Source organism: Vigna radiata, chromosome 7 (genome assembly GCF_000741045.1).
Source record: "Vigna radiata var. radiata cultivar VC1973A chromosome 7, Vradiata_ver6, whole genome shotgun sequence".
NCBI lineage: Eukaryota > Viridiplantae > Streptophyta > Magnoliopsida > Fabales > Fabaceae > Vigna > Vigna radiata.
Genome location: NC_028357.1, coordinates 35,067,324 through 35,094,272, shown reverse-complemented (window position 1 = coordinate 35,094,272; position 26,949 = coordinate 35,067,324). Strand labels below are relative to the sequence as shown.

The 26,949-nt window shown below is 31.1% G+C and overlaps 3 protein-coding genes across 6 annotated transcripts; 1 reads left to right on the top strand and 2 right to left on the bottom strand.

Annotated features, from left to right (window-relative positions):
* Positions 1-1,122: 1,122 nt before the first annotated feature.
* LOC106766827 (rac-like GTP-binding protein ARAC10) lies at positions 1,123-4,136 on the bottom strand. Of its 4 annotated transcripts, none has more exons than XM_014651591.2 (8): positions 3,822-4,136; positions 3,491-3,578; positions 3,078-3,187; positions 2,769-2,832; positions 2,461-2,525; positions 2,311-2,376; positions 1,784-1,878; positions 1,123-1,440 (listed from the first exon to the last, which is right to left on the bottom strand). In XM_014651591.2, the coding sequence occupies exons 1-8, from the start codon at positions 3,924-3,926 to the stop codon at positions 1,401-1,403; spliced, it is 633 nt and encodes a 210-aa protein (XP_014507077.1). In that variant the 5' UTR covers positions 3,927-4,136; the 3' UTR covers positions 1,123-1,400. The 4 variants fall into 4 exon arrangements, 3 of the variants coding, with proteins under 3 accessions (XP_014507077.1, XP_014507076.1, XP_022638538.1); XR_002668400.1 differs by having other exon boundaries at positions 1,416-1,440; positions 2,289-2,376; XM_014651590.2 differs by lacking the exon at positions 1,123-1,440 and having other exon boundaries at positions 1,579-1,878.
* Positions 4,137-12,505: 8,369 nt separating this feature from the next.
* On the top strand, positions 12,506-17,859 carry LOC106765829 (protease Do-like 9). Its single transcript, XM_014650581.2, has 9 exons — positions 12,506-13,321; positions 14,232-14,431; positions 14,774-14,954; positions 15,077-15,268; positions 15,949-16,181; positions 16,831-16,932; positions 17,016-17,066; positions 17,169-17,273; positions 17,362-17,859. The coding sequence occupies exons 1-9, from the start codon at positions 12,685-12,687 to the stop codon at positions 17,458-17,460; spliced, it is 1,800 nt and encodes a 599-aa protein (XP_014506067.1). The 5' UTR covers positions 12,506-12,684; the 3' UTR covers positions 17,461-17,859.
* Positions 17,860-22,597: 4,738 nt separating this feature from the next.
* LOC106767632 (WAT1-related protein At5g40240) lies at positions 22,598-25,022 on the bottom strand. The gene is made up of 7 exons (XM_014652562.2): positions 24,658-25,022; positions 24,515-24,577; positions 24,317-24,433; positions 23,661-23,901; positions 23,392-23,550; positions 23,125-23,276; positions 22,598-22,963 (listed from the first exon to the last, which is right to left on the bottom strand). Exons 1-7 carry the CDS (start codon positions 24,846-24,848, stop codon positions 22,819-22,821), a joined length of 1,068 nt encoding a protein of 355 aa, XP_014508048.1. The 5' UTR covers positions 24,849-25,022; the 3' UTR covers positions 22,598-22,818.
* Between the last annotated feature and the right edge of the window lie 1,927 nt (positions 25,023-26,949).

The following is a 26,949-nucleotide window of genomic DNA, read 5'->3' as shown; positions in this document are numbered from 1 at the left end:
CTTAAAGGAATTGATTTGACTACTCATATTAACAAATGCATTTGCTTTTCGGTAGCCTAACTCATAAGAACTCCAAAACACACTGGAAAGTCTCGTGTTGATGTGTGCGGACAGTCAGCCGTCCCTGTAAGTTGCCGGGGCGTTACAACAACAAAAAACACTTTTTTTCATGTGAATTGATTATATTTAACTAACAATTTTAAAAATTTTAGGTTCAAATATACTAATATAAACTGAAAATATATCGAAACATTCTACATTTATACATATTTTAAAGTTATAGTTACGCAAATTTGGTTGAAAACTCTTCATAAAACTAATTAAAAGATGTAGATTGTCTTATTTGTAAAGATGTTTTAAACAGCTAAATAAAAAATAACTAAAAACAAACTTTGATGAAATACTTTCAGAGAAATTGTAATAAATTACTGCTAAAACTATTGGTAAAAATTTCACCAAATAATAGAAATAATAAAAAAGTAATACAAAGTCTGAAACAACTGAGAAAGAAATTTTAAAGCGTAAAAGAAAAAAGAGAGTTGTGATAATAGTAAGATATAATAAAGTGACGAATGAGAATATAAATTAAAGAAAATAAAATGATCAGACTGGAAAAGGAAATATAGAAAGGGGATGATGATTCACTATCACCTTTTCTAATTCTATGTGCTACATTGCTTTCATTAAAAGTAATATTTGATTATTTTAAATTTTAACTAATAGTTTCTATATATAAATAGTTTATACCCATAGTTATTTGCCACTTGTTATATTTCTTAATGACATCTAAACTGTTTTCTAATTTATGGTTGCACGTCTTTACATGTCCATTTCACAAATTAAATTAATGAATATGATTAATTAAGTAATATTCTTTCTAACAAAAAAAAGGAACAAATTAAAAACACCAGAGAAATAAAAGTATCGGCACCAAAAATATACATATTTAAACGAGATAAAGTTATCTCATTTTAATAATTATAGTAATTGATTATAAAATATATTCATTCCATTTATCATTATATATATATATATATATATATATATATATATTTTCACAAATAAATTCTAAAAAGTTATATAATTATTTCTTTTCTACATATTGACTTGGCTATAATTCTTTCATTTTATAATATACATTTTACTATTTAAAACCTCCGTTTGTGTTTAATTTTTGGGCCCGCAAGCTTACATGAATCAGATCTGAATAAAATATTTTTGCGTTTTGGGCTTGAATAAGCTAAACTTGCGTGACCTAGATGGACTTGAAATTATGTTAGGAGGTTTTCACTAAAAGTAAGAAATAAATTTGAAATTTCTTCTGATTCATCTATACAAGAAATTTGCACCACTCATAACAGACCTTCTCCTTCCCAAGAAAACTCTTTGGATCAAATCTCTCATTTAAAACGAACTAAATTCCTTCCACACATCACATTTCTGCAATTTCATTGAGATGGATCAAATGAAGCATCATAATACAATAACAGCAACAATAATATACAACAAATAAATCTCTTACAATCAATGGAGCAAAGAAAAACATTGATATAATTTTTGTAACATAAATTTGTAGCAAAATAATTAATGTTTCATTGAAAATTAAACATATAAGTAATTTTTTTAATGTTTTTTTTCAGTTGAATACCTTGTGAAGTTACATCACATGGATTGAAAATTTTGACAGGAAACAGTGCTAAAAACTTAATGATCTATATCCCTTTTCACAAGCAAGAAAGTTTGACGTGCAGGAGTTATTATGATATGAAAAAAGTCTACTAACAGAAGACACCCTCGACGTGGTTTTTTCTTCTTCTCTTGTTTTTGTGGAGGCTTGATGACCACCTTGATAGCTGCATCAAAAACTGACTTCACGTTCTGCAATTAATTGCATTGACAATAGGGTCATTTGCAGAACAATTTCAGAAATAACATGACTATTATTTAACTGCAAAAGTACCAAATATTATTATTGCAGATATTTCAATTCCTTCTTTCGCATATTCTCTTCAGAGAACTAAATTTCCTTAGAGTATAGAAATCAAAGGACAACTGATACTATGCTCCCATAACATAATTGATTTAACTTTTTCGACATACAACAACTAAGCTTTCTCACCAGCCACCTCAGCCAAATGGATCTTTCACAAGAATCAAATTTTTAATTCATTAATACTATGATTAAAGTTATCTAAAAGAAATGCTGCCACAAGCTTGCATTTCCCACTACAATGAGTAGAATGTCTGAAGTATGTTTTACTCAGTAATGCACTGATCAAGTATTGTACCTAACTGATAGAATAAACATACCTGCTGAGTTTTTGAGCTGCACTCAATATAATATGTTGCTCCTACTAGTTTACGCAATTCCTCACCCTGATAAAAAAAAAAAAAAAAAACAGTTTCAATAAACACTGTCTATTGAATTTTTTAGGTGGCTGATAAAGTAAGAAATTGTACTTGCTCAGAAGTCACAGCCACCAGGCCAGGATGCTCAGCCAAATAGTGCTTATCTTCTCGGAGATCTTCAAGATTACCATAAATACAGTATTATATGCAGAGTCTAATCTATATAGCCTGGTCTTATAGGTATAGTTCTTGAATCAAATATGGTGGCAATATAGATGGGTTGTGGTTGAACAGATAAAATCTTAACGGCATTAAGCAAAGGAGGCCTTATGAACAAAATGGGCATCACAAAAAACAGAAAATAGATGATAGAATGTATATGACGGAGACAGATTGCAAGACCAGTTCTTGAGACTTACCCAATTTGGTGCCAACTAGCACCACTGGAATGCCAGGAGCAAAATGCTGCAGTTCTGGAACCCACTGAAATGTGTATATACAGATTAGAAAATGCAAGAGAAACCAGTAAGAACCCCTTTGTATTAATTTAAATTTTTGTAATTTATATTATAGTACTTTTGTTAAAACTTAAACTTAATTATTAAGTACAAGTGTTTTTGTAGCGTTATGAATACTTTATTAATACCATTCAACTACAATTTGATCCAGTTGAATAACCAATCCAGTTTCAAGAAGCAATGAGTAACATAGCTGAGAACCTATAATACCTTCTTCAACACATTTTCGTAGCTTGCATGACTAACTAAAGAGAAAGCCAGGACAAAGACATCTGCCCCCCTGTAGCTCAAAGGCCTCAGCCTGTTGTAATCCTCTTGACCTAATAACACATTGCATATCACAAAATTCATGCAGGCTAATAAGAAATTAAATTGCATAAACTGAAAAATAAAATTTTAATTTAACTTAATCTTATAAAATAGAGTTAGCAAAGTGAAACTTGTTCAAACTTGTATAATGTAAATTGATGTTATCTGGTATGCTCTAAGGTCAGAAAAACTAGTCTTGTTCATCAATGCAACATTGAATAGTCACGGGTAACTACTCTCATCTCTCACACTCCTAACCACTCTACATATAAAATGTATATAATGCAAAAATTGACAAGTCTGTGTAAAGATACCTGCAGTATCCCAGAGGCCTAAATTGACAGTTGTGCCTTCAACAACCACATTTGCACTGAAATTATCAAACACTGTAGGAACATAGTCCTGATAATATCCAATCATCCCCCAAGCCAAGATACAAATCACAGGGGGCAAAAGGAAAAAATTAGACTCCAAAAACTAAAGGCAGAGAAATTCAACTGAAACACCCACATGAAAAAGTCTAGTCCTTTCAAAGAGAACTAGAGAAATGCAGGAAAATGAGAGACGTTGATTTCATGAAATATAATATGATATCATCAAGAACGCATAACTGTAGCTAAAAGATAGCCAGCAAGGAGTTGATACCGTGGGGAATTTGTTGCTTGTATAGCAAATGAGCATGCTAGTTTTTCCTACAGCTCCATCCCCAACTGTGACACACTTGATGAACCTCGAAGCTGTTGCAGCCATTGAACTCGAATTGGTGCCAACACCCCAACCACAGAACAACAGCAACAAGTTCTCAGAAAAGGTGTGTTTTGGTTGAATTTAACTGATTAGTTGAGAGAGAGAGAGAGAGAGAGAAAGAGAGCGAGTGAATGTGTGTGTATGTGGCGGCACTTCACATGATTCTGCTGTCCCTTTCTTTTCTGAAACAGCTTGTACCATGTTTTATGTTCGGTTGCCTTATTTTTCGGCTTTGGGGAAATTAAATTTCACAGTTAAAACATGAAGATGACATAATGTATCATAAAGATAAATGTGTGAATGTTACCCAGTCTTTGATCACGTGGAGATATTCATTTCACTTCTTTTTATTAGGTGCATTTATAAGTTATAGCTAACAACCATGGTGGTCACCATTACCATGTCTGTGCTGTACCCATCACAATATCAGTAAGTACTACTAACTTTTTTATTTATATTCTCAAATTTTGATTTGTTACAAACGAAACACATGTCTCAAATCTTACGTTACATTTACTGTTACCTACTGTATTGTTAAGAAAACTGGTTGGAATGTGGGCAATGGTCATTTTTGAAAAAGAAATCGTTTTTGTAATAGTATTTCATCAATGTTTTATGAATAAGAGAATTCACACATTAGTGATAGATTCTTGTATTTTATTATATAGAATCCATAGAATGTAAAAGATAAAAAAAGTGCATGTTTGGTAAGATAAGCAGCGGAAAGGGTTATGAAATTGTGGTAACTTTATGGTGAGGGGCTAGGCATTATTAGTGACATTAACAGGTTGGTGGGGTGATTAAGTAAACATGAAGCAACATGAATAATAAAAGGGGATCCCACAAATGGATCAAGGAACACACAATCTTCTTTTCTCTTTTACCCTCTTGTTTTAACTCCAAGTACTGTTAGATGTTTCCTTCTATTCAAGCATTTTATGATGCTTATGTTTGAATACTAGCAATAATGACCATTCTCAACTGCATTGGTAGCAAGAGATCAAATGAAGTAGAAGAATAATAGAGTGGAGATGCGTTTTTATCATTTAAGTATTCAAAATAAAATGAAATGGAATAGATTCTATTTCCATTTCATACCTCTAATTTATAAGTAAGATATCAGTGGTCTTTATTTTTCTTATCACTTGTAAAAATATCTAAACAGTGAATTACTGACATGTTTTATTTCACTTCATTGGAATTTTTTTCAAACATAACACTCTAAAAAAAACAAAAATATATTTTTTTTATCTGACAAGGATCGGTCTTCGTTTGTATGTGTTCTTTTCTAAATTGAGAAACAATTTATTTTTTTTTTAAGTGAATCCAACAATGATTAATTATGTTCTTACGTATCTTTATTCACAGTGAAAAATCAAAGATAACATAATTCTTAAAGAATTGTTAGTTTTGACATTTGGCATAGTTGAAAAGAGAAAGGGCAACCAATGAAAAAAGTTTTAGGTGGATTAATGGTGAAAGGGGTCATTAAAATGGGTTGTTTTGCAAGCTTAATATATATAAAAGGGTATGAAAATGAGATGTGGTGAGTGTTAAAACGTGTTGGACTTGGTCCAAAGGAAAGTAAAAATGAGAATGGTGGAGTGTAGATAGTAAAAACAACTTGGGAGTTGAAAAAAAAGGTAAAAAGGAGAAACTAAAGGATGAAGGGTTCAAAACGAAGAAAATGAGTTGAAAGCAAATATATACATACATACATATATATATATATATATATATATATATATATATATATATATATATATGTTTATATTTTTTGAGAAAGTTGAGAGAAAAAGAAAAAAATATAGTCTCGCTCTTTTCTTTTCTTTTTCTTCTCTTTGTTTTTTTCTTTATTTCTTTTCTTTCTTTTTATAAAAATAGGATACTTAAGTTTTCACCAAAAATATTTTTGATTAACTTAATTAAAATTAAAAAGAAAAATTACTTATCCATGAATTTTTAAAGCATTTATTTTTTGAAATGAAATTTTATTCATTTGAACGAAATTAGACGTTGAGAAAGAATAACGAAAGTGGCTAAAAGGGATAATGTGTTTTTAAAGCAAGAAATGAATAGTTATTTAATCGGACAGATTCTATTAGCATGTATAGTTTTTAATCATGTGAACATTGGAATAAGATCTTATAAACTTTAGTATAAGAGATGTTATAGTTGCTACTTTATCTAAAACTAAAAATTTTGGATCTTTCAGGATTGCTCTTGTAATGATAATGCGTTACTTCTGTTTGTCGACTGAATAGTTGAGTTGAACAAAGTAGGTAAAAAAAGATATGTAACATACTAAATTACAGGATCACATATCACAAAATATCTTTGAAATAGTAGAAATGAAATGGCTAGAATCTAAAATCTGAGGCAGCTTGTCAATGATTTTAGCAACATTTGCAAGCTCAACATTGAATTTAGCATCTTGATAAAGGGAAAAAGCCATAATTTATTTCCCATTTATTATCAAAATCCCCTTATAGGATTGTGATGTAGCAACATAGCTCACAGGTGAAAATTATAGATTATCAGAACTTTACTACTAATAGGTTAGAAAGTTTTCAAAATCTCATAAAGTCACTACCAACACTGTCCAAGAGCAGGGTAATATAAAAAAAGACAATGACTAATAAGGAAAAAATTAACATCCTTCAACTTGTTAGGCTAGTTTCATGTCTATTTTCAAAAGTTTCGATGGTTTTAAAGAAACTATTGAAGATATAATTTAGATTTAAATTATTGTTATTCTTAGTTAGGAATAAGTTGAAAATTGTTTTCTGTTTTTAAAGTTGTTTTCTAATTTTACGTCTAAGCTATTAACAATGTTTATATAATTGTATCTCATTTTGGGAAAAAAGTATGAATGAAAAGTATCGTATTTGTTCCCTGTGAATTGTTTAACCTGTGACTCCTACTCCAACATCTCCTCTTATTATGGACAGTCCACAAAATCAAAATCCTTCTCCTGAAGTCTTCACTGATCTTCCAAGTACAGATCTGTCAATGCAAGTCATCCTCCACAAAATGAGACACCAAGTCTATCTTACATACCAGAATCATCTGTTGTGGACAGTTCTGAAACACATCCAGAACCTATTACTAAGGTAATTTTTGTCCCTATTGTAAACTCTTCCACCCCAACTTCTTCTAACACTCAAAATATACAAATCAGAAGATCAGAGCGACAAAATAAAGGTATACCAAAACCAGTTTATGAACCAGATCCGAGAGTGAAAGTAAAATACCCTATTAGCAGTTATGTATCATCTCATAGATTATCTGAATCATATGCTCTAACGGTTGATCAATTATCCAGTGTATATATTCCTAATAGTGTGCAGGAAGCATTAAAAGATCCTAGATGGAAGCAAGCAATGAACATAGAGATGGAAGCACTTCAGAAAAATGAAACTTGGAAACTAACTTCTTTACCAAGTGGAAAAAAGACAATTGGGTGCAAATGGGTATACACTGTGAAGTTAAAAGCATATGGAAGTATTGATAAATACAAGGCTAGACACGTGGCAAATGGATACACACAAAAATATGGGGTAGACTATCAAGATACGTTTGCTCCGGTGGCTAAACTCAACACAATCCGAGTCCTAATTTCCATAGCAGCTAATAGAGATTGGCCCCTGAAGCAATTTGATGTAAATAATGCTTTCTTGAATGGTGATTTAGAAGAGGAGGTCTACATGGAGGTTCCACCGGGAGTACAACTACCACCTTCAAAAGAAAGTGTAGTCTGTAAATTAAAAAAGGCTTTATATGGCCTTAAACAATCACCCAAAGCATGGTTTGGAAGACTCACGTTAGCAATGAAGAAGTTTGGGTATAAACAAAGTAATTCAGATGATGTGCAAGAAATGAAATTGCTTGAGAAGAAATTGGCTGTTGAATTTGAAATGAAGGATCTGGGACAACTAAACTACTTTCTTGGCATAGAAATTGCATGATTTGAACAAGGTATTTTTCTATCTCAAAGAAAATATATTCTAGACCTTCTATTAGGCATTGTCGAGATTTTGTTAAGAAAGAATATGTTTGCATGGGCATTGTCGAGATTTGGTGAAGAAAGAATATGTTTGCATGGTGTATTTGGTTTCAAAAGGACATAAATATTAAAGATGTAAATATAAAATGACACTTGTAGTTTTAAATTTTAATCTTTGAAATAGTTTAAAAAGATATATTTTCCTTTGTTAGCTTATTGTTAATTTTAATGTGATAAATACACTTACATCTTTTAAGTTAATATATTTTACATCTTTGATAACTTATTTATAAATTTAATGTGACATCAAATATAAAAATTTAAAAACTAGAAGTGTTTACTTTTACATTTTAATATTTTTAAAAAAATATATAAGTTTGAAATAAGAAATTTTTATTAAAATTAAAAATATAAAAAATAAAATAAAATTAAATATTTAGGTGAAATAATTTGATGTACAAATTTTAAAAATTATTTTAACATACATATATAAGTTGTAAATATGTTTAATTACTAATTTCGCTTCATTTTAGAAATATAAAATATTGTTCCATTTAAAAAAAATGAAAATTGAGTTAGAATTTCAAATACATAGATAAAATTGAATATAAGGCATTGGTACTCACAATGACCAATGACATGTGAAACTAATAATGTCTTTGGACTCAGACATTATTATGTGATAGTGTCACTGTGACATAATACTGATTTGACACTCGTGAAGAAAATTAAAAAAGACAAAATAAATTATTATAAATTAACCCATGTATAAACTTGATGTTAATCTTAATCTAAGGAAAAAAAATATAATTGAATCATTTTTATAAATATAAAAAATTCAACAAAATAAAAAAATAGAGTTTAATTGAAAATTCTAACAAATAAGAGAAAAAAAACCATTTTAGCCTAAAAATGAATTGAATTTCATTTGTGTTCCTCATTTTGTATATTTTATAGACATAGTAAAACAAGAAAAATGAAATAGAAAGAGGAAGAAAAACATACCAACACAAAAAAGAAAAAAGAATAATAATTTAATTTATTTTTACAGGTAAGTTATTTTCTATTTTTTAAAATATATTTTTATTTGGTATAAATGTAAATTGCTTTTTTTATATTCAAAAAATGGATGATACTTATGCGTTTCTTTTAAAACTTTATAATTCTTTAACCGCAAACAAGGTATTTATGAAATTTTTTCAATAAAAATAAAATCGTTTATATTTCAAGCATATAAGTTTTGGTTAAATGACTAGTGTTTTTTCAAGTTTATTATTTTAATTTATGACAAACAGCCAATATCCTAAGATTTTCGCATAAAATAAAAGTCATTTGACAAAGACATTACCATAACTATAGGTAGATTGATTCTAACACATTAGTCGTTTTTCTACTCAGAATTCTCTCAAACAACTATTTTTTTTTTCTAACTATTCATCTCGTCTCATGTTTATGATTTTCTCTTATTTCACTTTACCTACTTACAATTCTGACATCAATAGAAATTTTTTTGAATGGGTGTGAGTGGTGATTGAAGTATTAATTGACGTATCTTTTCCCAACTATTAACGTGAAAATAATAGTAGGAGAGTGTGTGTTTTCTGTCCAAAAATTTTCTAATAATTAGTAATGCTTCGTACTAGTATATTCGCTTTTAAATTTATTAAAATAGACAACTTTAAACAAATTATGTATTAAATTGAAATGATTTTTGTAATATCCTATTAAATTAGTATAAAATTATGAAATGTTACACAAATGTTAAAAGAAAATTAGGTAAAAAGATCTTCTTCAAAGAAGATATTTATTTTTGTAGATTTATCTAATAACTCATCTATTTCTCCCTCATTTCTAGTTGAAACAATTGAAACGACGAATCTCTAAACTCACACCATTAGGTGATCATCGCAAAAGAGAAACAACATACAAAAACAAACAACAGAAAAATAATGACAAGCTAGATACAAAACAATACATCATAAGTTTAAAGCATTTCATATAAGAATCATATGTACTTTAATCCAATCCAATCATCTTAATGTGCAAATACTTAGATCGACTGTCTGAACTTAAAATGATTGTCGAGCCATGGCGGTTTGTGCACTTGTGGTGGCCTTTACTGCTTTGCAAAACCATTGCTAACGGGTTTCACCCTACCACACTCACAAGGTTAGTCTGTTCCGAGCTTTGGAGTATACTGTAAGCCTCCAAGACCAAGAGCATACCGTAAGCCTCCAAGACCAAGACCTCCTGTTACTCTTACAGCATGGATCAATCCTCTTTACGTGAGAATGAAAGACCATTGGAGTTTCAGGATAACCCCCAAAACTAAGCTCCCTGCATTCATTCTAAACATACTTGAATCTCACCGAGAGATTCCACTTTGAAACGTACTTACACAACTTTGAAACCATACTTATAACCATATATTAACACATTGAATCCAAACATACAACATCACTGATCATACAATATCATAGATACTTTTGCACCATTCTAAAAATCAAAGCATAGTTCAAGGTTATCAGAAAACAAGGATAAAAGAATAAAAATAGGTTATGGACCGGTCGCTCAACGCACCAAATTCGCTATGCGAAAACAGAAATAGTGGGTTCTACTCACTCACCTCTCGCTCAGCACACCAAGTCTATTCGCTCAGCTAAAGCTCATTCGCTCAACACACCAAGTTTATTCGCTCAGCGAGACTGCATAATTCTACAACACAAAAAGTGCAGAATTTGCACATCTAAAACACTCCTAGATTGTATTATACAATAGATTAGACTTAGACAACTTCATACAAACCATCCTCAACTCATTTTTAATTGACTACTACAAGGTTCTACTCCATAACTTACCAAAATCTCACTTTATAGACCCAACTTGGATTTTACTAGTTTTAGCTTGTTTTTAAACAAGTTAGGGATTCTAACAAGTCCCAAAGGACTCAAGAACATCAACCAAAATAACCAATTACTCATAGAACCCCCAAATTAAGTTTTCACCAGTCCAACCCCGAGAATTTAGTTCTACACCAACATAGACTCTACCTAATTACCATCACATACTCATAACTTAGATTCTTTTCATTTTAAATGTTTGAGCAAGTCATAAAACGACTCCTAAATACTCCTAACTGCATCAAACCAGTTTACCACCCCTTCCTCACAATTTCACTACCTAGGATCTCATATTTTCTTCAAAAACACCATTAAAACTTCTACAGTTTCAACTCTTAAATCTATAAACTTCATAATACACATTCCAAATAGAGAATTTAACATATCAACATTCAATTTCACTTCAAATCTGCATATAATACAATTCACAACAACATTTCATCATCACATACCTAAAAGTACTCAATTAACTTGGTTACAACTACCATATCATAGACTTTTCACTCCGAACAATTAAATACTCATATAAAACATCAATTAAAGAAAAATCTAGCTTTCCTTACCTCTAAACCAACTGCCAAACTCTAAAAGCGCTTCATCGATTACTTGAACCGCAAGGAATACCTAAACGATCTTACGAAACACCAAATTGAAAATGAACAGAATCCTTAGAAATCCAGATGAATTAAGAATGTGTATGAGATGCATGATTACACATGCAACAATATTAAATTCCTCTAAAATAGATTTGCGAACTGAAGGGGAAAAAAAGTCAAAACTTACTTGCTCTATTGAAGAAATTGATCGGATGAAAACGTAAACCTCGTTGTCGTGATCGATTAGTTACCTCCTGATCGTCAAATAGATAACTCAGGAGTTAGAACTCTTAGAGAAAAAAACAGAAAACTCTAAAAAAATATTTCTAAATAAATGATAATAATAAAACTAGTTTATAATAAAACTATTTATAATAAAACCCTCTAATATTAAAATAATTATACTATTTTCAGACTACCACAATTTCTAAAAGTACCTTTTTTTGGGCTTTTACAATTTTTTATAAAATAATTCTATTCAATTAACACAAATTTTTTATTGAAAAAGTAAAATCTTTGTTAAAGTGACATGAACTTAATTTAAATTCAGTAAAACATAAATCGTATTCAGTAATATGACTTATTCAGATTCATAATTTTTTAAAAGTTATCCATTTAAATAAATTTGAAAATATATTGAGTTAAAAAGCCTAGTATAACTAACTATTCATAATTTATTCAATTTATTCTTATTTTTATATTCTTTATTTAATTTGTTTTTATATAATTAAAAAATTTAAGTTTTTAAACATTTAATTTTTTGTCAAATTGTATAACAATTCCGTTTGAATCCATTGAGAAAGACTAATTTAATATTTTATAATAACAAATTAATTTAGAGTTTTCAATATTATGGTAATAAAATAAAACATAAAAACTAAATAAATAATTTAACCCTAAAACTAACTATTTAATTAAAACTCATTAATTAGAATATTTAAATGACATAAATAATAATAATAATGTATTAAAATATATTTAAAAAAACATCAGAAGTTTTATACACTTATAAATTAATTTATTCACTCTGACATGTAATACAGAAAATCGTAAATAGTACAGTTTCAAAAGAAACAAGAAGAAAAACTAAATAGTAAATTAGTATGAAAAGTGGGAAGACCCGCATAAAACGAAGTTCTGTTTGATTTGGATTCCCTCCTCCGCCTTCATTTTGTTGCTTCTGCTTTCTTTCTTCTTCCTTCTGCTCAGCACAAATTCACGCTTTCTCCAAACAGTAACAAACACTTTCCAAATACGAGATGGGAGGTAACAAACGTAAGAGACCACACAAACCCAAAACCTCCGCCCCCGAAACCCTAGACCACCCCACCCCCGCTCCCTCCCCTGCTCCCGTCACCGCCACTGCCACCGCCGTTACCGCTCCTAACTCTGCCTCCAACGCTGCCTCAATGGAGGACGTCTTTTCCGTTAGCAATGTCGAGCTCATCGACAACACCGCCTCTCCCCGCGTTCGCCGCCACCGTGGCCGCCCCAAGAAGCTCCCCGTCCACTCCGACAAACCCCTATCTCTTGCGACGGGGCGCCGCCTTTCCCGTCCGCTCGACAAAGGCGACGGAGACTTCTCGGTTCCCAGCGACGCTGGGATGTCCACCTTGGTGGCGATGGATGTGGACAAGGGGTGGGAGGCGCGGGTGTTGCCGGCCATGGATTCCGTGGTGAAGGTGTTTTGTGTCCACACGGAACCGAATTTCTCGCTGCCGTGGCAGCGGAAGAGACAGTACAGCTCGAGTAGTAGCGGGTTTGTGATTGGCGGGAGAAGGGTTCTGACGAATGCGCATTCGGTGGAACACTACACACAGGTCAAGCTCAAGAAGCGTGGCTCTGATACCAAGTACTTGGCCACTGTGCTTGCCATTGGAACCGAATGTGACATTGGTAACTAACTCCTTACCTCTCTCTCTCCTTGTTAACTTGTTTCATTTCTCTATTATTTGCCTTTGCAATATTTTTTTATGGATGTCAAATTGGAACTCGTATTTACATTAGACAGTAGAAAAAGGTGTCTTTGTGATTCGCGATACTTGGTTCTCTTCTTGAAAGAGCATAGTGCATAGTAGTTTTTCGGAAGTTGGCATTCAATGGAGCAAACTGAATCATCTGTACTTCCAGCAGTGCTATTCGATTGAAAGGATTGAGTTTGAAAAAGGACCAGTAGTGTATTTTTAACCTACCGGGAAGGAGGTGGAGAAGTTGCTGGAGGAGAGAACAAAATCATTTAGTTTCTCGATTTAATTGTAATTTTATTTACTTTTAATTGGATAAAAAGAGGAACTGGAGGAGTGGAATCATTAGACATAACTAATGAGGATTGAGTAATGATTGCCTCCAAAAGAAGGTGCGTATGAAATTAAAAATAAAAGGGAATCATAAGACAATAGCAATGAATAAGTGAAGGGAGCTTACATATATTTGTTACTGCACATGCTTATTATATGAATGAGATTAAAGTAATGTATATAAATATATTTTATTTGCACAATGACTTCATTAAGGATCATTAAATTGGGATTCAATATTTGAAAATGATTTGTTGATATTCTAAGCTATTTTATGAAATATGAAGAATAAGTTGTGTTAACCTTTCTCGTTAAGTGCTTTTAGTTGTATATGCTCATAATGTGTGTTTGCTAACACATTAGGAATCTATGTTAACTGTAAAATAACGTTAAAATCAATGTAAAAGCAACTATCTGTTGCCCCAGGGTCTCTAAAATATTACATAGGAGGCTTTTGGTTATACATTCGAACATCGTCCAAATTGATATATTTGATTTTACACTTGCAGCCATGCTTACAGTGGATGATGATGAGTTCTGGCAAGGGATGTCACCTGTAGAGTTTGGGGAGTTGCCTGCACTTCAAGATGCGGTAACTGTTGTGGGCTACCCAATTGGTGGAGATACTATCTCGGTGACCAGTGGTGTTGTATCACGCATTGAGATTCTATCTTATGTTCATGGTTCTACAGAGCTTTTAGGTTTACAGGTTAGGTTGAAATTATTAGTCTTCATCTTTATCATTTAATGTCTGTTTGGAAGAGCTTGTGGGGGGCTTATTTCAGCTTATGAAAATAGCCTAAGATTCCCAGGAGCTCATTTTACCTAAGCTCAATAAGTTTATTGTTATAGCTTATCAAAAGAAGCTCTTTTTAGCTTATTCCAAAGAGTTGCATACTTTCGTAGTCAAATTTATTGAATTAGCCATCATGTGATTGGAACTCACTAAATAAGCATTTAATCAAGTTGTATAACCCAAAAACCAAATTTACCTTTAGTTATGATTCATTAAATTTATCCTGATTTCCCCTCGTTAAGGTTTCTTTTGCAGATAGATGCTGCTATAAATTCTGGCAATTCTGGAGGACCTGCATTTAATGATAAAGGAAACTGTGTGGGGATTGCATTTCAGTCCCTTAAGCACGAAGATGCGGAGAATATAGGTTATGTCATTCCAACACCGGTTATCATGCATTTCATCCGGGATTACGAGAAGAATGGAGGCTACACTGGTAATATGGTAGCTACAAACTAAGATATAGATTTCAATTTTAAAAGATGCTACCCGTGTGCTAATTTTTTCAAGAATTGAATCTTTATATACTGAGATGGTTCTTTCTCATTCTGTTGTAAGGGTTCCCTATTCTAGGGGTCGAGTGGCAGAAAATGGAAAACCCTGATCTGCGAATGGCAACAGGCATGAGACCCGACCAGAAAGGTGTGCGCATTAGAAGAATTGATCCTACTGCTCCAGAATCCAAGGTTTTGAAGCCATCAGATGTTATCCTTAGTTTTGATGGGATTGATATTGCCAATGACGGAACAGGTGAGTGGTCATTTTTCAGTTTCTTTATGAATTATGTGCAGTATGTAGTTTATGTTTGTTTATTAAAAACTAAAAAAAAATCTTGAAAGGAGCTATCATTTCTTATTTGATGGCAACTCTAATAGAGGAAGGTAGTTATATTAAACATGTGACCTCTTTTAGAACAATGACAACATTAGTTGAATTAAAGATGTGGCACTCAGCTCTCAGCATGCTACCAAATTTGTGTCTTTTACATAAACTGTTGGTTTTATGACAAAATGTGCGTTGGTAAAAGAACTAAACTCCTAGGACCCTTTTTAAGGAATGTCAAAACTCAATATTGGATAGAACTGGTGGAGTGTATTTCACTCCAGATCTGTCTACTTTTTCCATTTGGATTAGATTTTGTGGTTAAGGTTTTGTGCTACTGATTTCAATTTAGATAAGACAAGTAGAAACAAAACTTTGCCATCTCTGTTAGTCATAGTACATGACTGTATGAATTCTAGATCTTTTGTCATAAAGTAACCGTCTATATTGTTGTACTGTTTTTCCTGTATTTGTTTATTGTTTTAATTAGCAATAATTTTGGCTTGATATAATAAGCCATCTTCCTGTGGCCAATATATAATATATCAAAGATTTGAGTTTAACAGTTCATAATGTTGTAAAGTCTTGGTCTTGGGTGTTCTTTTCAGTTCCATTTCGACATGGAGAGCGCATTGGCTTCAGTTATCTCATCTCACAGAAATATACTGGGGATAATGCAGCAATTAAAGTACTGCGAAATGCAAACATTTTAAAATTTGACATTAAACTTGAAACTCACAGAAGGCTTATTCCATCACATAGCAAGGGCAAGCCTCCCTCGTATTATATAATTGCTGGATTTGTTTTTACAACTGTTTCGGTTCCATATCTTCGTTCTGAGGTCAGTGGTTAATCCAGTATCCGTATGCTTTTAATATATCAGCTATTGGGTGTCTTGGGTGATGTCTTTTGTTTTACCATTTTTTAATTGATATGGATGCTCTTGCCAAGTTTCTTCTTCCAAGTGAAGGTTTAGTACGTTTGTGAACTCGACAAACTTAACCTGATCTGCTATTTGAACTTGTGGCATATCCATGCCCAAGTGGAAAATATTCATTATTGCTGCATGAAACACTGTATCATGATTGATGAGAACATTGAGTTAATTAGAAATTAAAATTATTTAATATCTATAAAACTGTTATGCAGAATAATTTGGATTTTGTAGAAGTATATAAAAAAAATATCATGCCATGTTATAGTTTCTGTGCAAGGAATGTCGTGCTATCGAGCTGGTGATTGTCTTTATTGCAATGGAAAGTTGTCATTATTTCAGTAATATTGACATGTAGGATTTTGAAATTATACGTATATAGGTTTCACTCTAAAGTTTCATTACATGAGAGTGTATATAGCAACTTGTACCTTTTTTTTTTTTATTTACTTCACTTTTGGCACTGACTAGTAAATTCATTTATTCACCTTGCATTTGCTAACTTTCTAGTGGATGGAGCCATTCCTTTACAACCCATTTTATCTTCTATGAACAGTATGGAAAAGATTATGAATATGAAGCTCCAGTCAAGCTTTTGGATAAATTGCTGCATTCAATGCCACAATCACCAGATGAACAACTTGTTGTGGTCTCTCAAGTATGTTTTCTGTCTGTCTTTTCTTTTTGCTGTTTCTCCTAAGGATCGTATGAACGTGAGATTATCTCTTTGACACTTTGAAGGTGCTCGTGGCTGATATCAACATTGGATATGAAGATATTGTTAACATCCAGGTTGTTAATTGTTATGTTCCATTTTTTTGCTTTCCTTGCTAACAGCTATATTGGCTTAACCACTCAACTGTTTACCGGTTTTTATTCTGCATATATATGAAGGTCCTTGGTTTCAACGGTAAACCAGTGAAAAACCTGAAGAGCCTGGCCACTATGGTAGAGAGCTGCAATGATGAATATCTAAAATTCGATCTAGATTATGATCAGGTTCCCCAGCCATCCTTCCCCGTTTTATGTGTTTGTGTGAAAATGGAAGTAGCTTTATAACTAAACTAACTAATCGTCTTGAATGCAGATAGTGGTCCTTCGCACAAAGACTGCAAAAGCAACTACCCTTGATATTCTTGCAACACACTGTATTCCATCAGCGATGTCTGATGATCTTAAGTCATGATCTGGATCACAATGTGGTAGATTATGCATCGCGATCTCGGGTTATATTTAACCGGGTAACAATGATGCAGATACGTAGGCTTGACCTAAATGGTAGTGGGAGTAATGTTTTGTTCAATTGCTAATACTTGTCGCGACCCTCGTGGTTCCGCATTTTGAAAGGGGATGAGAGATAGAGTAAGCAGGATGCCTTTTCTCAAATTTTGAGGGAACTTAGACAGATGTAAAAAGTCATAAATTTCACCAGTGTGACTTATACCAGAGAAGGCAACCCAAAATAGAAACTAAATATTAGCGGCGAAGTTTCAAAACCATATAGTGCATGTTTGGTTTTTCTTCATTTGAAAGTTTATCCACATCCTGAGAATAAAATATTTTAGCTTCTGCATCTTATACATTATATTGACGAACTTTTTCTTGTTAGCTTACATCCTCAGCGGGATGTAAAACATACTGAAAGATTGTTTCCCACATTAACTTATCCCTACAATACTATGTAAAATCAATGACAATTTTGGCTGTACAAATGATACTAAAAGAAGGGAAACGCACCAAACAAGGTCAATAGAAAGCTGCTATACTTCTGCAAATATCACGCAAGACATGATTAAACAGACAAACAGAAAATTGGGTTAGAATGTCGAAGCAAATTTCTCGATTGTTTAATAATCTATCTATCTTAAGAAAAAAATTTCTATTCGTGAGTCACTAATTTAGACAAGTACAGGTTGTAATATATATATATATATATATATATATAACCCCTTTTTCAATTAAGTATGTCATCGCTTTGTACTTTAAAATAAATAAAAGTATGATTTAAAAAAGTGAATATATAAATCACCAGTAATGAAATGAATTTTTAAAAGTATTGAATCTCAAAATACCCATACCAATGTATAAGAATGTTTGTTTAAAATATAAATGATTTTGTTTTCATTTTAATTAAAATAAAATATAGTAAAAGATAAAGAGATAACATAATTATATGATTAAGAGATAATTTTTTTAATTAGATAAATTTAAATTTTTATTCACTAGTATAATGTTATTTTTTAGTAGTCGTCTTAATTTATAATATATTACAAGTATTAAAACTTATAAAAAAGTTAAGGTATTTTAGATTTATCTCAAAAGACATGTCAAAGTTTTAAAGAAGTATAACACATAAGACAGTTTACCGAATATGGTTTCTAGGGTAAAAGGTGAGACTTAGAATTGGATTTTTGAAAAATGATCTTGAACAAGAGCACAGAAAATATTTTATTTGTTTTAGTTGCTAAAAATCTTGTATATGTTAGCTTTGCTCCAATCTTGTATATTTGGAAGATATAACAAGAATCTAGTTGATTATTGAAAAGTTATGAAGAAGGAAATGTGATATCTTTAATGAAAAATATTTTTTATGCTCATATACATATAAAGTGATAGTTTGGAGGTTATATGTTACTCTCATTCATACTTCCTTAGCTACACTGAGATAAGAAGATTTGCAATTGATAATGTTTTATAATAGTTTATGAAAGAGAGTTGCTCTCTACACCATCACAACCTATTTTCTGCACCTTTCCATTCCCTTTATGTCTTTAACAACCTATTTTCTGCACCTTTCCATTCCCTTTATGTCTTTAAGTAATATTTAATAATTGGAGTTAATTTTCATCCACCAACTATATTAATGAAATATTGATGGTCCTCCTTATATGAATGCATCTCCACACTTTACCACTTCCACACAGAAATCATTTCTCATTTTCTTCACCTCCTCTAACTATTTCATTGTGTTGTAAGTGTGGTGGTGCTGTGAGTGTCTCTGTATGTATGGTGTGTAGTGGGAGGTTGCAAAGGTCATTGGTGGTGCAAGGAACTAATTCAGTGGTGACAGAGCTCGGTTTTGGTGGTGGTGCTTGAAGGTGCAATGGTGGTTGTATCAAATAACAGAGGAGGTTCGTTTCAAGTGCGAAAGAAAGATGACAAACTTTCAACGAATGTGAAAATCCATTAATGGATATCAACATCCGTTGAAGGGGAAACAGATATCCGTTTTATATAAAAAGGTTTAATGCACCATTTGGTTCCTACTTTTATGGGTTTGGTTCAAAATGATCCTACATTTTAAAAAAGTTCAGTAAGGTTCCATATTTCGTTAAAAAATGTTCATTCTGGTCCTTTTCGCTGACGTCGTTAAAAACTTAACGGTGCTAATGCCACTGTGGCCAAACGTGAATGAGGTGGAATGTTTTATAAATATGTGTCATTACACTGTGCAAATATTTAAATAAATTAAGATGATGTAAGGTCATGATTTCCCTCTAGCTTTTCTTTCTTTTAATTTTCCTCACCACCTACACCAAACCTGTGTCGTTTTCTCTTTCTCTCTCACAGTCTTTCATTGACATGAATGCAGGGCTGTATATTGTAGTAGCAGCATCTGCAAAACTTGAAAGTGAAAAAGAGTTACACCATTTTTTATAATACAACCCAAAGTCAAGTCCTGAACCCCTCCTTTTTCTCTGTCATCAGAAGAACATCCACAACCAGAATAAGAAGAAGAACAAGTCATCTTAAATTAAGTTTTAATAAGAATTTCATATTTTCCTTTTTTTTTTATAAACCAGGCATGGGAACAATCTGATGGGGATAAAATATTGGTTCGATACAAAAAACTTAGCACTTAGCAGTGGCCGGTGGCCCTAGAAATAGAGGTGTAAAAGGTAGTGGCTTTCACGGTAACGATAGAGAATTGGAGGTTGGAGATGGAATGGACAATTGGAAACCCTAATTACATCATGGTCAATTGATGAAAATACTTAAATTTAACACAAAATCAAATTAAACCCTAACCCCCAAATTCCTGACAGATCAAATTTCCCAAGCAGACGACAGTCTTTTGTTAGACTCCTCTCACCTTCGAAAACCTGAATGGAGACAATGGTCTGCTGGTCCTGGTAGGTGGTAAACACCTGAGATTTCTTTGTTGGGATAACAATGTTTTTGCGAATCAACTTTGTCATCACTCTACCAACAGTTTCAATTCCAAGGGTGAGGGGAGCGACATCCTATAGAAGTATATCTTTGGTTTCTTCACCCCCTCTATGCTCAAAATGCTTCCTTGCATTAAAGCACCATAGGAAACTACTTCGACCCAAAAATGGCGTAAGGTATTTTACTTTAACCTATTTTTTGTCATTTTATTTTTTCTTAAATATTTACACATTAAAATGACTTCACAGCGCCACGTAAGCATCGCAGTAAACAGGTAATTGATGTTTCGCCACGCTAGCATCTGCATCGTTAAGCTTTTAACGACGTCAGCGAAAAGGACCAAAATGAACATTTTTTAACGAAATATGAAACCTTACTGAACTTTTTTAAAAGGTATGATCATTTTGAGCTAAATCTATAAAAGTAGGGACCGAATGATGTATTAAACCATATAAAAACTATAACTTATAAACTATACAAACTATAATTATATAAAAATGGATGTTAATTATATAAAAATTATAATTTATAAACTATAATTTAAAAATCATCAATTATAAATATATAAGAAGGTATAATTAAAAACAATTTGAAAACAATAAATTGAATTAATTGAAAAATTATAAATTATAAAAACTATAATTTATAAACTATAATTTAGAAAATATCAATTATAATTATTTACTAAGTATAATTAAAAACGATTAATTTAAAAACAATTTGAAAACAATAAATTAAATTAATTGAAAAACTATAATTTATAAAAACTATAATTTAAATCTATAATTTAAAAAATATCAATTATACGTAAGTATAATTAAATTAAATTAATTTAAAAACTAAATTTACAAAACAATAATTAATAAATTAAACGAAGCTTCAAACTCGATAAGATCATGAATCGAACAAGATCACGAACCAAGCATAATAAGAAGCAAGCTTTAACCACAAAAATGTGCAAAAGAAGAAGAAATGAAGAGAAAGAAGGAGTGGTAGGGTTATGTATTTGTGCAGGAAGAAGAGAGAAAGAAAGTTTGGAGGTGGAGTTTGTGTACAATCAGAGAGAAAGAGAAAAGTGAAGGGGTATACAGAGATTTAGGGTTTTAAAAAAGGTAAATAAAATTAAATGATAAAAGTTAAAATTAACTTAGGATATTTTTGAAATAAAAAAATAATGAAGAGGAATACGAAACACTTGGAGTGATAGAGGGAACAACTCTCCTTATGAAATTATAACAAAATAATTTAAGCATTAATTGTTATTTTCACTTTAGTTCTTATTTTGGTTTGAAATTATCTTATTATGTTTATGATTGAAAAGATTTATAGTTTGAGTGTGAACTCAATTGTTAGTTCATTAAAGTTGCATTATCATTATAATTACTTTAATTTTTAAACTTTTTATTCAATTTTATGTTTTTTCATTTATTTATGTACATATTTGTTTATTTTGAAAAAATGCATTTAATTGACATAGATTAATTAGAGCTAAGAGTTTATGATGAGATATATTGAGACATACAAAATAGAGTTTATGATGAGATATGTTGAGACATGCAGAATAATATTCATTATTATTAGAGGAACTAATATATTTTACATAGAAAATATTATTTATTATCAGAAGAAAAATCACTATGTTCATATATTTAGTTTCTTCAGTTTTTTTATTCTCTTCACGTGATTATCACGAATGTGATCCATTTATCAATGCTAACTCAATATATTATCAAAGTAACGTTACCAATTATTATGTATCATGAATTTCACATCAGTTTCAACATTAAAAACTCTATGATTGATAAAAGTCTATAAATTGGATGGATCTTCTATGTTAAGCCTACTCTTTTCTTCAGCATACAATACCATTGTGTATCGAGAACAATATTCAAAGAAGAGGCGGGTGGAAGGTACATTCTTTTGCTTATGCACTTTAAATGATATGAATATGTTTGGTTGTAATTACTCGTCATTTTAGGTCATTACTACCGTGTTCTTCAAATTTTGCATCATGATCTCAAAGTCATTATATGCATAGAATTCGGTAATGCATTAGCTTGACTTTTAACTTTCAGCTAGATTGTAATGACTCTCATGGTTCCTCATTTTGAAAGGGACGAAAAATTGGTAAGCAAGATTTACCTTACACTTAGTTATCTTTGAATCACTGTCCTGTTTTGATTTGTGAAGGAACGGATCAAATGTAAAGAGTTTTTATTACTTCCACCAATGTAATATGCACAAGAGCAGTCAATGCAGAAATAACTATATATATTGGTTGGTGAAGAACTCTGCTGAAAGACAGATTCTTTCACCACACCCGTGTATGTTGAATCCATCAATGAAGGTAATTGGTTATGCTAAAACACTTCTTTTACGTGATTGTCTCCAGTAAAGGACTTGCTTCAGAAGATGGCAATGATTGTCCATCAACTTGGAGGCCTTTTGCGTTTTCCTCTTTGGATTGTGCCCACAATACTGTGTAAAATCCGATGGCGATTATCACAGCGCCTAGGACACTAAAAGAAGGGAAACACACAAAACAAATTCAACGTAGAAATAGTACTGTCAGCAAAGCAAATTTTACACATGTAATTACTGTGGATAGTTTGACATTTATTAACAAGCTCCCGTCGAGATGGAATAACACAGCAAAGAAAATTCTGGAAATGAGAGTTACCTGCCAATATGAAGCGTTTCACCAAGGAAGATAACACTCGAAAAGGCAGCAATGGCAATCCCCACAGGCTTGAACAAACTAACAAAAACAGGTCCTTTCCTTTTTATGCACCAAGTCATTACTGAAAAAGACACCACACTTCCGATAATAGCCTGCAATATTGTTTTCCACATAGGAGGAATGAGCTTAGCAATAAACCCTCAATGGTTTGCAACTTGTTTCTGTGTGCTTGCTTTCTTAGTTTTTGGGTTGTTTTTACGTTCTTACCGAATATAATATAGAGATGAGCTCAATGTCGGGGCTTATTTTCCAGTCATTTGAATCCCTGACTACAATGATAGACAGTATTGCACTTTGAATAGTTCCAAACAGGCAATAGAAGGCTAATATGGTTGACTGTGATGAATATCCTTTAAGAATTGCTGCCTGCAAACAAGCTCAACCAAATCAGATACATCACTAAAAACAATTGGATACCTTTGCACCAATTCAGCTTAATGATGTAAATATCTAACCAAACTAGGCCTCGATCTCACCTGTGTAATATTCCAGAGTGCAAGAGAGACAGAAGCAGTGGCAAAGAAGGCACCCCCAATAGCCCAGTTACTTGTTTGAGCCAACAAAGATGACAAAGGTTGCGATGGAGAGAGTTGAATTCGAAAGCTGGTGATGGGAATGCCCTTGTAAAGGGTCACCAGTAATGCTCCAGAGATGGATAGGACTGTGCCCGTGACCTTGATCTGGCTTATTGAGCTTCCAATATCCAACTTCTCCATCCTAGAATAAGCCAGTAAAATAATCCAATATGCTTGCACTATCTTAGTTCCAGTTCTAATGTTGAGTGCAACAACTAAAAACTAACAACATATATTCAATAAACTCGAGCTACAAATACAATTCCAAACAATGTCTTGCTATGCATTCTGTTCTGGAAAAGACCTCATCAAGTTTGTTTTAGTCTTACACTCGTACAATCTTTAAATCTTAATCTCTACACCTAAAAACCACTCACTGTAATATCTCTTTGTACAACTTTTAATTCGTTTATGTCCTTATAATTTTGGTTTTCTGGGACTACAATGGATTAAAAAAATGTTCCGTAGGAATTAAACAATACAGATATAGAGCATGCACAAAATCTGATTAAATCTTGTTAGTATTATTATATAAGTAAAAGTAAAAGAGAGGGTACCCAAAGATGACAGCTAGCACAAAAGTGATAGCTGGAGTCAAATTGTTCATGGCGGATCCAAGAGTTGGAGAGCTGTAGTCAATGGCGGTGAAAACACAATTCTGCATAACAGTTATGCTGCACACCTCCCATAAACAACATGCTTACATTTTTGTCAAGATATAAAGTTTCCTTGTAAAAGAACATATACATACATACCCAAGAGTGCCTAGGAGGAAGAACTTGCAGAGAAGAGCGAACGAAAGTGGTGCTCTTGTGGTTCTGAAAAGTTGAAAAGTTGAAGGTTATGGTGATGTTAGTGATTTGAAAAAGTGCGTGATGAGACTGTAAGTTGAAGGTACCTGTTGATGAGGAAAGAGAGAGGGAAGAGAATGAGAGTTGCAAGGGCGTTGGAGTAGACAACAAAGACGAAATGGTTCATTCCTCTTTCCATGGCTGCTTTACCTAAAGTAGAGAGACCCACGTCAAGGCACTCCACCATGATCATGGCTGCAAATGGAGTCCATTGCAACAATCTTCCTCCAAAACCCATTTCACCCTTTTCCGTTTCTGCTCATAAATGTTGTCTTTTTATTCAATGCTTTCCCTATCACACCACCATTATTGCTACAAACCAGTATTTTCTCTCTCCAATCTCTCTCAGAGATGTCCAGCAATAGCAACAGGTAGAAAAAAAAAATAGAGTGTAAAAGGTTAGGGAAGAGATTCAATATATTTTTATTTTTAAATTTTATAAATAAATAGATACAATTTTTTTAAGATACATTTAATTAATATTAAAATAAAAATATGATACTCCTAATTCAAATATTAATATAAAACGTGTTTGGTTTTTAAAAAAAAAGTTAAAATTAAAATATATTATACTATCTGTAAAAAGTTTAACATTTTATAAAAAGTTTATATAAGAACATATTAAAAAATGTAAAAGACAATAAAATGACAAATTATCAACAACCAGCCACCCTTCAACTATATTCTAATACATTTCACACCTCCTTGAATTCATTCAATTTAAATTTTTATGTCAATTCATTCATTTATAATAAAGTTGAACGTCAAATTAATTACAGTAATATATATATATATATATATATATATATATATATATATATATATATATGATAGTATATTATTACAAAGCTTTATGACAACATTTTGTAATTGTGCGGGAAACATTTAAATCCTAATAAGAATATAAAATAAATGTGCAGATGTAATTTTTATTTTATTTTTAAATAATAATTAAAATCAAATTCTTATGAGTTCGTTTGAATATTAATTTTCGAATTAGATCTCATTTTTATACATAAGATTGATTCATCATTTATTTTAACTCTCAAATTTATAAACTTTTATTTTTTTGTTTTTATATTGTAAAATAAAATTTATTTTAATCTTTGTATTGATATTAAATGTTGAAATGAATGATGTTTAGTAATGTTTTAAAACTTTTTTAATCATACACGACTAAAATATCAAATTTCAAATAATATGTAGTTTTAAAATTTCTAGTTTTTCTTGTGTAATGTTTTCATTGTACAATGTATTATTGGTTATATTTTTCAAAAATTTTTCTCACAAGATAATTAGTTAATCATTGAATATCACAACCATTCTAACTCTTCATTTTAGTATATTTATTGAGGTGTGAAATTATTTTAACAAAATCATATAAAAAATATTTATTATTTTTATTAACCTATAAATTTAAAACTATATATTAATTAGATAGTACTATTATTTTACCACTGAAAGGTAATTAGAATGACACTTAAATCAATTATCTACCAAATAAATCAATGAATAGTTTAAATAGAAATAAAGTAGGAGGGAAGGGTAGATTTATGCAAGTCTTCTAGTTGGTGGTTTCATGAAAATATCCAAAATTTTATAGCTTTTTTCTTTTTGTTATCTCAATTATGCAAGTCTTTTTGTTATCTACCATTTTCTCTAGATAAAAAATATGCAATTATATTTCTTTCTTTAAAAATTCAATATATTTTCATTTTAAAGTTATCTACTGACTTTAACTAAAACAGCATTTCAAATATGTTCTTTATACAATCACCAGTAAAATATATGAATTACATTATTCTCTTTCAACATAAATATATTAAACTCCATTTTACACAATAAAATTTGGTAGAATTTGTCCATCCCGTTTAACTTATCAAATTGATATACCAAAAGATAAAAAACATGTTAACTCATTTTTTAATTAAAAATAATTTAAAATATTAATTTTCTTTATTATATTATTTTAAAATTATAAATCTATAATAATATTATAATTTAAACTTTTGATAATTATAAATTTCAATTATTAATTATAATGAGTAATTTAATAAGTAAATATAGTAATTATTTTAATTTATTAAATTGAATAGTATTTACATAATTAAATATGTTTACAAAATATTTATATAATTAAATATATTTCTAAAATATATATAATAAATATTAAAATAAAAAAATAAAAAAAAAAGTTTAAACCAACTTACCAATTCATCAGTAGTTTAAATATATATATATATATATATATATATATATATATATATATATATAGGTTTAATTGCTTCTTTTGTCCCCAGTTTGGTTGAAGTGTGTCAGATTCGTCCCCCTTTTAAAAA

What these genes read in the sequence shown, in the direction of transcription:
- LOC106766827 (XM_014651590.2), bottom strand. Translation starts at nt 3,926, where the DNA reads ATGGCTGCAACAGCTTCGAGGTTCATCAAGTGTGTCACAGTTGGGGAT. An exon ending in AGGCCTCTGGGATACTGCAG is followed by an intron (nt 3,188 to 3,490) that starts GTATCTTTACAC and finishes ATGTGTTATTAG; the next exon opens with GTCAAGAGGATTACAACAGG. An exon ending in TGGCTGTGACTTCTGAGCAA is followed by an intron (nt 2,377 to 2,460) that starts GTACAATTTCTT and finishes TTTTTTTATCAG; the next exon opens with GGTGAGGAATTGCGTAAACT.
- LOC106765829 (XM_014650581.2), top strand. Translation starts at nt 12,685, where the DNA reads ATGGGAGGTAACAAACGTAAGAGACCACACAAACCCAAAACCTCCGCC. An exon ending in TGGAACCGAATGTGACATTG is followed by an intron (nt 13,322 to 14,231) that starts GTAACTAACTCC and finishes TTACACTTGCAG; the next exon opens with CCATGCTTACAGTGGATGAT. An exon ending in AACTTGTTGTGGTCTCTCAA is followed by an intron (nt 16,933 to 17,015) that starts GTATGTTTTCTG and finishes GACACTTTGAAG; the next exon opens with GTGCTCGTGGCTGATATCAA.
- LOC106767632 (XM_014652562.2), bottom strand. Translation starts at nt 24,848, where the DNA reads ATGGGTTTTGGAGGAAGATTGTTGCAATGGACTCCATTTGCAGCCATG. An exon ending in CTCTCTTTCCTCATCAACAG is followed by an intron (nt 24,578 to 24,657) that starts GTACCTTCAACT and finishes TCAACTTTTCAG; the next exon opens with AACCACAAGAGCACCACTTT. An exon ending in GTGCTAGCTGTCATCTTTGG is followed by an intron (nt 23,902 to 24,316) that starts GTACCCTCTCTT and finishes GGCTTATTCTAG; the next exon opens with GATGGAGAAGTTGGATATTG.